The sequence below is a fragment of the Macrosteles quadrilineatus genome, unplaced genomic scaffold, assembly GCF_028750875.1.
Source record: "Macrosteles quadrilineatus isolate MER2022 unplaced genomic scaffold, UCM_ALF_1.0 Scaffold_9__3_contigs__length_116548681, whole genome shotgun sequence".
NCBI lineage: Eukaryota > Metazoa > Arthropoda > Insecta > Hemiptera > Cicadellidae > Macrosteles > Macrosteles quadrilineatus.
Window position 1 is genome coordinate 108,954,023 of NW_026542602.1, and position 12,691 is coordinate 108,966,713.

The 12,691-nt window shown below is 33.2% G+C and overlaps 1 protein-coding gene across 2 annotated transcripts in view; it reads left to right on the forward strand.

Moving 5' to 3' along the window:
* Positions 1–12,691, forward strand: part of LOC129002209 (integrin beta-PS-like) — a 49,385-nt gene that overhangs the window by 23,126 nt on the left and 13,568 nt on the right. Inside the window, exons 3-8 of one of the 2 annotated variants that reach the window (XM_054429854.1) lie at positions 496–766; positions 1,683–1,911; positions 2,531–2,615; positions 7,403–7,573; positions 8,936–9,034; positions 11,339–11,503. In XM_054429854.1, the coding sequence (XP_054285829.1) occupies positions 496–766; positions 1,683–1,911; positions 2,531–2,615; positions 7,403–7,573; positions 8,936–9,034; positions 11,339–11,503 (1,020 nt within the window). Of the gene's footprint in view, positions 1–495; positions 767–1,682; positions 1,912–2,530; positions 2,616–3,808; positions 3,894–7,402; positions 7,574–8,935; positions 9,035–11,338; positions 11,504–12,691 lie in introns of both variants that reach the window. The other variant, XM_054429853.1, reaches the window with a different exon arrangement.

A 12,691-nucleotide genomic window follows, 5' to 3' on the forward strand; every position in this document is an offset into this window, starting at 1 on the left:
ATATGAATTATTTTAGTTTTCCCAACAACATCAGAAGTGTGCCAAGTTATTGAGAAAAAGGCAAAAAATTAAACTGAGGCATTATGGTACGATTTAGTTTATTTCCCATTTGTAGATAATGAATTTACCACGCCATAATATTTCTAACACACGAGTTTCACTTGTTGAAGAAAATATATATGACTTAAAAAAAATCTTGGTTGTAGTGCTGATTGACTGACTGAAGCTAATGTTTGAAGCCTCAGTCGTCAGGTATAAAAGCCCCACCTTATGTCTATAAGTAGCATTATGTTCTAACTGCAATAGTCCACTTAGCTCAATAGCTTGTCATCAGAATAGCTGATAGGGATAGAAAAACCACAGTAATAATAATAATCGTGACTGCAGGAGTATTGGGTGCTGAGTTTACTGGATTAACTGTTATCAAATGGACATAAACAATTGGATTGAGTGAAAGTTGAGATTAATACAAATCTTGTGGGTGTTTTGTTGCAGGGCTTTGACGACAATAGAAAACGATGCTTCCAGCCAGGTTCCAACCTGTTAGAGCAGTGTGACGAGGCGTATGTAGTCAACCCTGACAACGAGTACACATCGATACAGCAGAGAGCGTTGAGCAAGGGCAAACATCACTCAATGTACACCAACTACAGCTCATACAGCTCATCTAGCTCAAGTTCTAGCTCTAGCTCCAGCTCAAGCTCACAGAGCCATCAGGATGCTGTCCAGATCTCACCCCAACAAGTCAACTTGAAGCTGAGGATAAGTGAGTTTCTGTAATGAGATTGAGCCCATAATGCATAAATTTTGACTCTATATTTTTAGCCTGTTTTTAACAAACATTGCTTTTTTGCAATTTGTTAAATATTGCATAACGTGATTTAGTAGAGTGTACAATAATCTAGGAATACTAAGGCATCATTGATTCATTTTTTGGGTTGTAATTAGTAGGTATTATTATTTATTTTTCTTCCAATGTTTTTGGTAGTCCAAAGCACGTTTACTGAGAGTCGACTGTGATTAATTTATAACTGCAAATTCAATGCAATGCTTTGAAATAGAGATATTTCGATTCTCAATACCACCGCGTAAAAAGTCGATTCTGATACTGATACCCGACACAGCAAAGATCGACAATGACATTTCCTTGGTCGCGGGAGTCATTGATGATGACTACACAGACGCGGGAGATGGTCACAAAACACAATATTACCTCGAGTTTAGCGTGACAGAAAATATCAGACTGGCACACCTCTAGTCATAACAACATTTTCTTTTTGATGTTTGTTTTTAAATCTTCTTTGCCTGAACAAATTCTTTACCTCGATATAGTAGTTAACGTGTTTATATAAGGGCTTGTAAACTTCATTCAATTGACTAGTTAGAATTTTTTATTGCTGCAATAATATTTTACTCTACTTTAAATCACCTCACTACCTCAAAAATACTTCATGGAAGGACATAAAGACAGAGTTTGGTGTAGCATAACCAATCCATTCAGAAAAAAAATTAAAAAAATGGTATTGGTGTTGAGAATCTATGAATTTGTGTATTAACACACCACTCCCACATCTGAATTTTGAAAGTATTAAAATCCCTACATTTTGAACTGAGTTGTTATAAAAGATTTCACTTGAGTTAACCCTATTTACTCATGAAATTTAAATTGTCTTCCCTGTTAGATCAAGCGTACAAGCTGGAAGTGGCTTATGCTCAAGCGGAAGACTATCCCGTGGATCTCTACTACCTCATGGACCTCAGCAAGAGTATGGAGGATGACAAGGAGAAACTGTCGAGTCTAGGTGATGTCTTGGCCAGGAAGATGCAGAGTATTACGAGTAACTTCCGTCTGGGCTTCGGCAGCTTTGTAGACAAAGTGGTCATGCCTTACGTCAGCACTGTGCCCAAAAAGTAAGACTAACAGAGGTAAACTGTAGGTTGCGAGGAATAAATATCCTTTCAGGGTGTTTTTATACCAGAGAAGCTGATTTAATGGTAGAAATTAACATCGGTACATTATTCAATCTTCTCGTAGTGTATGCAATTTATATTGTTACACACTCTTTGGGATTGTTAAAGATTTTGTAGTCTGATAGCAATGAAACCGTGAAGTTTTAAAATAATAGGCATATGGTTAAATTTTTCTGGTTGGTTTCAAATTTTGAAAAATTAATTAGTTTGGATGAAACCTTAAACAAAGTAATTAGAGTAATGTGTATTGCCGTGTTGCATTAGAAGGAATTGTTAACTTCTATTATTTTTCAAAACAAAAATTATTTAAATACTCACTATTAGAATTTTACCCTTAACTTATAAAGTCTTTAACTTCTGTAGGCCTACTCATTGTGTATATCATATCTCAACCAAGGTTCTATTCCAATTATTTAATACTTATATTCTCCCTATTACTCCTTTTCCCTCTTTTTTCTAATCATTGTATCAGTACTGCTACAACCAAACATTGGGAGGATTTTTCAGACAATTTATTGCTGGATGAATCTAAATAATCTGATGTCTAATTCATTTTTAGACTAGAGGAGCCTTGCGATCAATGCAAAAAACCTTACGGCTTTCGAAATCACATGATGTTGACGACTGACACGGCCAGGTTCAACGTAAGTCATGAATGAGTCTCAGAATACATGTTAGCTTGTCGAGCTGTAAAAATAACGACACCTCTTGCTTTCAATATTGCACTAAATGTTGTCATCTGTATCACATGTCAAAACTGCACCAGTGCATGTCAACATCCTAATGTTGTCCTATACAGTATATATTTTATTATTTGATAATTCAATTTTTTATCATAGGCCTACTTTGTTTTACTAAATTTGTTTGGCCTTATTATTTTGTCATCTTTTGATTCGTCCAGATTTTTTTTTTAAAGTTTACCTGCCAGTTGCTGAAGGCAATATTTTAACATAGAAACAGAAAAGTAGTGTTTAGTCGATAAAATTTTGTTAAACATTCGAAATTATAAACTTGTCTATCTTATTATCAGTAAATAACAAACATTTTAATGACATAAATGATGTAACGACATTTGTTGTTTCATTTTTTTTACTAAATTATTAATATTTGAATATGCTCGACAACGGTTGAAAATCACTTTTAGTGCTCCAAAGTTGTTTTTGATAATATAGTTTGACTTCAGTGCAGTGTCATTAATTTGCTTCTAATTTATTGCAAAGCTAGATCATACAATGAAAATGATTCTAAAGTAGCAAGTAGTTGGTAAATAACCGGCTGGTAAATGTTGTTGTTGTTGAAGAGGTGTTGTTGTTTTTACAGGTCGGCAACAGCATGGGGAGGTTAGCAACTGGAGGACTCTGGTGTACAAATATTATCCTTTGTTGTTGTACATTGCTGTCAAATTAGGACACTGAATAATACAAAACATTCAGTGTAGATTAATACTCTTTATACAAATTGTTGCGTAGATTGTTAATTTGCTGAGTATATATGAATACACAAACCCTCTCGAGATCACATATTGTGAAACGGTAAAATTTGGCAAGTTTTTAGAAACTTTAAACTCAGGATATAATACACACTTTATTTTCATAGGTAAAGAATAAAATCAGCGTTTTGGCAAGAGAAAAAACTTCTTTGTGCTATCATGAACTGACAATAATAAAGTCTTACTGTTAAAACATTTTTGGTATAGCTTGTTTTCATTCATTCCGTCAGCACGTCACTGATTTGAGGCTTCCACAACATACATTGACAGCAGTGTGCACAACACCATATTTTATGTTGTGATGTTGGTATCTGCTATTGGTGTCAGCTGACGATTTTTCTGTTCCAGCCTGGCTGAACCTTGTACAGGCTGTGCGGCCCCTTACGGCTATCAGAATGTCATGTCTCTAAGTACCGATACCGGTAGATTCTCTGTAAGTCTCAAGTTGTTACCATTACCTTGCCGATAGAAACCTCTTGATCTTCTCAAACTATTTTTCATTTTTGATCTTTTTCCTGTGAAGATTTTGATTTTAAAGTGTTATGATTTATTTTCTTTCTTTCACTGTGACTTATGACATTGTTGACAACTTTAATCCACTGGTGACTTGATTTAAGATACATGTACAGTATATTTTGTATGCAAATACACATAAAACTCATTTAACCTGTGGGTTTTGATATTTAAGTCGTTTGAAAACCAAAAACAGATAGGAGATTAAGGTAATCAATGGTTTAAGCTAATCACTTCTGAATTATAAGTTTTCATTTAGTACTTTTTGATAATATTCATAATTATAAAGCCTTTTTATTAATAAGTTAATTTTAATTAACATTAAGATAACTCTGATCTCTTTAAAGTTTACTGTGTTTGTCATATTTGTTTGTATTTGTCTTTACTTGCTCAGAATCATTTTATCAAATACAACATAAGTGTTACAATACCTCTGTTTTGTCTATATTTAAGTGCTAGTTTAGATTCACAAATTAAGAAACATATGCGCTCATTGGTGTAGTGGGCTGGGAACGATTTTCCCACTCTGGTTTTTCTAAGTATCCAATATATTAAATTGGTGGCCCATATTTTTTTATGCCATAAAATAATGACTGAATAATTTGTAACAATTATAAATACCATTCAAATAAGTACATCTTCTGCGATGGGATCAAATAAAAAAAACTCGCGTAGTCGAGAGAAAATCGAGAACTTCTGTGTTTGCAGCAAAATGACGAGCGTTACCCGTGACCTGTATTTACATTCTTATGGAAACCAAATTCTCTGTGGAATCGCATTGACATAACAGAGGTTTTGCAACCTTTTTGGTTTATTTTGTTCAGATGGCTATGTGGCTTCATAAGAAGGGTTACTAGCTTTGAATGTTTTGCTAGCTTAAGTCATTATCAGATTAATATGATGTAATTTTACATCGAATCACCATGATACTGTGACTTGTCCTGATACACAAGAACTATTATTGACCATGAGCAACAATTAACTAAGTTATTATTACTACCCAAACAAAGACATAACCTTCATTGAAGTGCAGTTTGAGTTCAGATTACAGTCAGACTGTCTTACCTATTTAGACCAAGACCTTACCATGGTTTGATATCTATGAGACATAGGTTGCGGGAATGTTCTATGGCACTTGCACTTTTTTCCAGTGCTATAAAAGTCATGACCCCTCTCTTACTTCTCTTTATTTACATAGTTTCTCTCACTGAGTTAAGAAAAAATTACTACATACAAAAAGATTCAATTTACTTTTCAGACTGATGATATCATCATTGACCAAACATGACTATCATTTGACGTAGTATTGAATGGGTGTCTGCTGTTTTGTTTGAAAGGTGGCCTAAGACTGAGGGTTTTGTGTTGTATGGAGACAGTATTTTTACCAATAAAATTTAAGAATAATGTTCTGTCTGCAGTGTGCGTTTTTAAATAGTTTTTTTTTTTTTTTTTTTTTTTTTGCTACCGTTTGAAATTGTTGAAATTAATAGTCTATTAATATCATTATCATCCATATTTTTGAAAAAAATATCTTCATTCTGTGGTATTAAACTTTACATTGATGGGTTGTTCCCTCAAAAAAATAGTAAAGTCATTCACCTGTGTTCTGACCTTATTTTTTTTTTTTTTTTTTTACATTAAGTCTTTTGATTTATGCCAGTTAATAAACAATTGTTTTTCATATGACATATTTATAGGGAATTTACAGTAATTTACTAGACTGAATTGAATTTCATACTACAGTTAAACCTCATTAAAAGATTATACTGTTCCTTATTAAAGAAAAAAAGAATCACTCTACAAACTGTTCATTACTTGCAAAATAGTATTACTCACATAAGTCAGTATAGAAGAAAAAGTAAATTACTTACGTAACCCAGCCTGTTGTAGTTGTTAACTTCTTAACTTCTCCTTTTCTCTTCTATCCTGCTTTAACTTCTTTCTTTTATTTTCTCAAGAGGATGCTAGTGGCAAGGAAGTGGTTGTCCCTAAAAGCACATTTTTCCTTTTTGAAATCCCAAAATAACACAAGTTGATTTTAAGCACATTTTTGCGGTGACATAAGTTTGCTTTTTAGAGTGAAATGTTTTTTGTCTAATTCTAATCAAATTGATTCTGATTCTAATTAAATTGATTCCATAACCTAGCTGAAAATGTGACTAGGCGAAAATAATGACCTAAACGTGTTTTATATTTGTATATAAATACATGTAAATATTTTAGTGAACACGATAATGCAAATGCTTTATTGCTTGTTGTATGTATTTGTAAAGTTAAAGGTTACTAGTTGTTTAATCTGTAATGCTTTGGTGTTGGAATAGCTTGGTTTACTTAAAATTCAATTTAAATATTTAGTAAGGTTAAATACAACATCTTGTCTTTTGAAAATCTAGCAATTGTATATTATTTAAAATTAAACTACATGTCTAATCATTCTGTAATGATTATTCAATTCATTAAAAAATCATACTGCAATTTTATATACTTTCTTTTTATTAATTTGTTTGTGGACCGTTATAAATACACAAAGTTTACTTAATCTATTTAAACTGATGGGAAATCAAGTAAATGTGCAGACTTGTCATTGCTTGCTATGTTGCATGTGCATGTTATTTTAGTGTTGTTTTATTATTTTATTCAACCTTAGGTAGGTATTGATTTAGTAAATCACGTTAGATTTAGAATTTTTTAAGATTATTTAAAAAGATAGAGGCATGCTGGTTTTGTGGTTAGAGTGACTTTTGTGTTTGAAGTTTGAGTCCAAATTTCGCTAATCAAAGGCTACAGTAGAACTCTAATTATTCAAACTCCCAACTATGAAGTTTGTTTTGTAGATTACAGTTAGTTCCTTAGGGGTTTTATTTTTACCTATTCTTTTGGCAATAGAACTTTTTTAAATACATCTTAAATGAAATGGCGACAATTTTTATATAATCAATAAATTTTTGAAATGATTTAATCTTATATATGTATAGACAAATGGCGATTAACTTTTAAATGAGCTAAATATTAGCATGGGCTCAGTTTTACAAACATAAATAATATAGTTTTTTATATGTATTCAGTGTATTAACAAAAATTGTGTTGTCTTCCAAAAAAGATTAGTATCTAACTAAGTTTTGTTGTGTTCTTGGTAAATATTTCTTGTAAAATATGGGTTGTGTTTGTGTGTGCTGTCCATGTAAGTGTAAATATTTACCAAAACAATTTTCACTCACCACTGCTGTACCTCAACTTCATTGTCAATTAGGTTCAAAATGTGAGAACATGATATTTAAATATTTCTTTGGGTTTATAGTATAATATCCCAATTTTCTGTCAAAGCAGTGTAAATAATTTATCACACAAACAACAGTTTGTCAATGGTGATGAGTGACAGTAGATGGTAGAGGTTGAAGATCACAGCTTGTTGACGTGGACTATCTCTAGGGGGAAGTCCACAATGCTGCAGTCTCCGGTAATCTGGATGCTCCAGAGGGCGGTTTTGATGCGATCATGCAGGCGATTGTCTGTCGCGAACAGATCGGATGGAGGGAGAAGGCTCGAAAACTACTTGTCTTCTCCACTGATGCTGGTTTTCACTACGCTGGTGACGGAAAGGTAAGAGTATCTAATTTAGCTCCACTTTATTTACTTATATTTTAAAATTCTTATTCATTCTGTTCAGTTTCTGCTCAATCAATTGGCTGGCCAGCTGTACTGACCAGTTATTCATCAGTTAGTTTAAAAATTAAATTGGTTGTCTTTACTACTTGATTTCTAGTGGTACTGCCATGTTTTGTCACTCAAAATTTCATTTATATTTATTTCTGCTGGTGGTGACATCTAGTAAGCAACATAGGAACCAAAATTTTGAGCTGGTGGAAAGAAGATGGCTTTTGAGCTGATACAAAGAAAAAGGTGGCTGTGGCATTGGCCATAGGAGCGGTAGAAACAGCTGATATTGAAAAAATTTTGGCTGTTTATGGTAACAATAGTCATTACAACTGGCAAACTGAAGGGACTAAAATTAAATAAAAGCTCTATCAAGTATTTTGAAAGACGTGATTGTGATAAATAATTCTAGAGATGGCCTGATAAAAAAAAACAAAAAAAAAAACTGCTAATCTCAGTAACTAACAAGGCTTTAATCACACTAATAATATATCCTGTCACTTGAGTAAATTTAACATCTGTAATCCTCCAAATACCTCCGATGCATAATTAGTTTACCATGCAACATATACTACCTTGTGAGCAACAATTAGCTCATCTAAAACCATAGTGCAATGGTTTGGTGCCCCACAAAAATATTTTGTGTGTAAATGAAATGTTAATATTTTTCTTTGTTTTAATTAAAGCATATTTAAAAGGATTTTTGTAAGTATTTACCCCCCTCCCCTTTCCCCCAATATTTTTAAATCCCTCCTGCATATTTTTTTATATGCCCTGAATGTTTCAATGAGTCAACCACAGCATGAATTAATAGGTTTGTAGAGTATTCCTAGTGGTGTTTAAAATGCATTATGGAAACAATGTTTGAACAATAGTTTCCCCGGACCAGTTTTACTAGATGCTTGTGTAGCATTTGTACCCCTTACGAGTTGTTGTTTAAATTGTACCATTATTTATAACCTTAAAACGGTTTGAATTGAATATTATTTTGATGCATTTTATGTGTTTCAAAATCTTGCCTGACTTTTGATACAAATTATAATTAATTTGTTTAAAGAGTTTGGTAGCCCATTTGATGTTCCTTCATTGACCTTGGCTTTCAAGTAAACACGCCACCTTAATAAACCAACTGTAGTCAGTTTTTTCTCAGAGAAGTGATGTAAGTATGTACAAGTCAATGATACAATACTTCCTATTTATAAGAGACCACAATAATTGTTATAGGAAGTTAATAGGTTTTATAAAATTCATGAATATTAATTTTTAGATCTGTGTAAATGTGTCATAGTTTGAATTGCCATGTTTCAGCTGGGAGGCATTGTCAAGCCCAATGACGGTCTGTGCCATCTGAGCAACGATGGTACATACACTCACTCTACTCTACAGGACTATCCATCTATATCTCAGGTGTGTAATTTGTTGCTCTCTTAATCTTACTTTTTGTTTCTTCCAAAGGTAAATTTGATTTATAACTACTTCCAAAAGTAACCAGCACTGTGCTACATATTCAGACAAAATGTGATTGTCAATCATCCCAAAGAATATAACTACTAATAAAATGTCATCACTTCCTGGAAATTAATGAATTTGTTTTAAGTTGCTTCGTGAATGATTCCATTACACAACACAACATTTATCATATCGATGTGGTTGAGTTATCGGTTTATTTCTTTAATTGAGGTGTTTGGGAAGACATTCCACTGAAGCATGTTACAATGTTCAAATGTAATTTGTTAGCAAAATAAGGTCTTTAAACTATTTGTAATAAGTAAATGCACATTCTATCATAATGGACACCATCGGTTTGGCTAAAACTATTGATGCTTGGATTGGATTTGTTTATCTGCAGGGATGGATAATAGAGATTGATGGCTTAAGTATTTACTGTTAACTTCTGTCCTTCATTTTGTCCTTATTGATGTAGTGATACTTATTGAGAAATCCCATATACACTTGTAAAATAGTAAATTTCAGCACAAAACATAAAAAATTGCTTAAGAAATTAATAATCACTAGTGGCCTGTAGGGGCCATAGCCCCTAATTTAGACTACAATAAAAAACCATATATAAAAAGACAAATATTCGAAATATTTTTTTAAAATTATCAATTTTATGTTAGCCTACTTGAAATTAACAGCGTTTCTTGTTTTATATTTTGGTTTTCCTTCCATTGGAGTTGTATATTAGTTGCTTCTGATGTGCCATTGAAATACAATTGTAAAATAATGATAAAATCAATATCACAACATATTAACAAAATGGAAACGTGCACACGGTTTGGCCTGAAGCCGGAGAACGACGAATCAGAGCTGAAATCATACAGCCAAACGTTGCACATCCTTTATAGTTTAAAATTGAAGATTTGTTTTGTAATCTTACGAATTCTGTTATAGTTTCCATTTTGAGAACCAAATTTAAAGGTTAAAATTATTATTAATTACTATGAAGGCAACTCCCCATTTTGCGGTAGTAAGTCAGAAATATATCTATGCATTTGTCCCTGAATTTTAAGACAGTAAGGCCCATTTCCCGGAATCTCTTTTTGTGTAGCAGAAAGCGACGCAAAAGCCATTGCACTGTTGTTTTGCCTTTTGTTTTTTTATGAAGTTTGAACCATGTAAAAACAGTTCTTTTAGTTCGTCATTTACTTGTGGTTGTAGCATGTCCATTGTGGCAACATGCGTTGAAATGTCCATTTGTGGCCTCCTCTGCGAAGTGAAATGCGCCACAATGCATGCAAGTGCCTTAAGAGGACCTAGATTGTGAGAAACAACACTCAACTCATTTTCCAGCGTTCTTCTAAAGACATGTTGTAAAACAGCTTCTGGACTTCTTTCACAGCTAGGCCCTACATGACGTTCTCTTTTGCATTTCTTAAGTCTGTTGAATTCCTGGACACTCTTCCACATCTTGCAGGTCTTCCCCTAGTTTGTCTAGTTACTCTTCACTCATTATAAAAAAGGAAAACAAAAAAATTAAACACAATTCATTTTGAAACATTATTTACCAACATTGACTTTCGGATTAAACGTAAACATTGCAAATAAATAAGTAACAGCTGATAGAATGCAGACGTTTTTCAGTCCCCATGCATTTCTTATGGTGGATATTTTACGTTATACCTCGTTTTCTGGTAACTTTATGGGAATTCTGCTATTTTTCCCGAGTCCCTGGGGTCAAGACCTTTAATTTAAGACCCCTCCCACCTTTCTGTGACTTACCAGACGTCCACAATTTTCTGGTAAAAATTTTGTCTTACAGAATTATATATAAGGATTGTGTCTTTTACCACAGAGAAGTAAAATACGCAGAGGAATGGTTATGGAACAACCGTGCGCTTTTAGTTCGGGAATGGTCTGGCGGAAACATACTAGTACCGAGCCAGGAAGAGCCCGAACGGCTATTGTTTGCAACAGCAGTTGTACCGCATGTGATCTTCCTACAGCGTGAGCCCTTTAGTACGTGATGCTGAGGGGGGAGAGGAGAGCGGAAGGAAACGACCAATAGAATCTATACTAGAAACAAGCGACTGGTGCTAGACACGGTTCAATTGTACCATTGAATGTTTTCTCTGTATCTTACTTCTCTGTGCTTTTACTGAAGTAACTAATATATATATATATATATATATACTGTATATGTGTTATTAAAATTACTCAGGAATGATAAGGGGATTATCAACATTGAATTTTTGTTTGACTTCACAACAGATAAACCTAAAAGTGAAGCAGAACGCCATCAACATTATCTTCGCAGTGACTCAGGAACAGTCAGGGGTGTACCACCGACTACACAAGCATATAGAGGGTAGCACTAGTGGTACTCTGAGTAATGACTCCAGCAACGTGGTGGAGCTGGTGCAGGAACAGTACGATGTGAGTACCGGTACTTACATCATAACATTAATCCTCATTTTAAATAGAAGGTTTGTGGCAGATTATTATATGGCATTATTTATAACTCGTAATATAAAATACCGAATTTCCATTTACCTGGTTGTATTCATACTAAAATATTCCCTTAAAATTGTCAGATTTATTTCCTATTTAAATAACATTAATTTTAATGAGTAGGCTACTTAGGTTTGCTGCTACAGGGAAGGTATTGAGGTTTTTTTTCAATGTTGATAGGTTAATATGAAATTAACAAAATTGCCAAATTTGATTAAAATATCCAGTGCTCTATTTGTGGTGTAACGCGGCGGAACGGAATTCCAGTACCTCTCTTTTCGGATAGATAAAAATGTTGGCATAAATAGGTACAAATCACATAATAGGTTACAGTTCCGGCACCTCGTTTTTTACAATTCGAGCACTGAAAATATCTATACTATAATACAAGTAACGTTTGCGCACAATGATTTCAAAACCGGCTCCTATAATTTCCTCTGAATAGTTAGAAATATCTTAGTTTCAGGCTAAAAACAATATCCATGCTAGCCACTGTTCTGGGAAAATTTGTTCCTACATTCTACATGAATCCTACATGAATGGTTTGATTAGACAGTGACCTTTTTATCATCCGAGTAAAAACAAAGTCACAAAAAAGTTACCCACCTAACTGCGAAAACAGTGAATGATCTGTGAATTTTGCAATTAATAAGGTTTTCCAGTTCTAATACCTCCAAACTTTTGAAACCGGTGATAGGCCTATCAAAAAATTGTCAATTCTCAATGTCTTTTGATTCAATACCAATTCCAAAATCCCCCACCTTTACATTGACATTGTCAATTTTAAACGCACAATTTTTGCAGACTTCTGCTTTATAATCCCAAGATTTCAATCCCGAAATTACCAAAATTCTGTCAAAAAAGGAAATAAAAATTTCTCAAATTTTCTGGTATTGAAAGTTGTTATTTCATATACCGTAATTTATAAGTGAAATAATAATATTTATTACATTGGTCTAATTAATATAATTGTACACTTAAATTTAAAAACCATGGGGACCTATATGCAAACTGTACAAGTAAATAGTCAACATCACTGGATATTTAAAGTATAATCTAGAAACTCTCTTAGGTTAAACAACTTCTTATTCAAAATGTATTATGTTTCTCCAG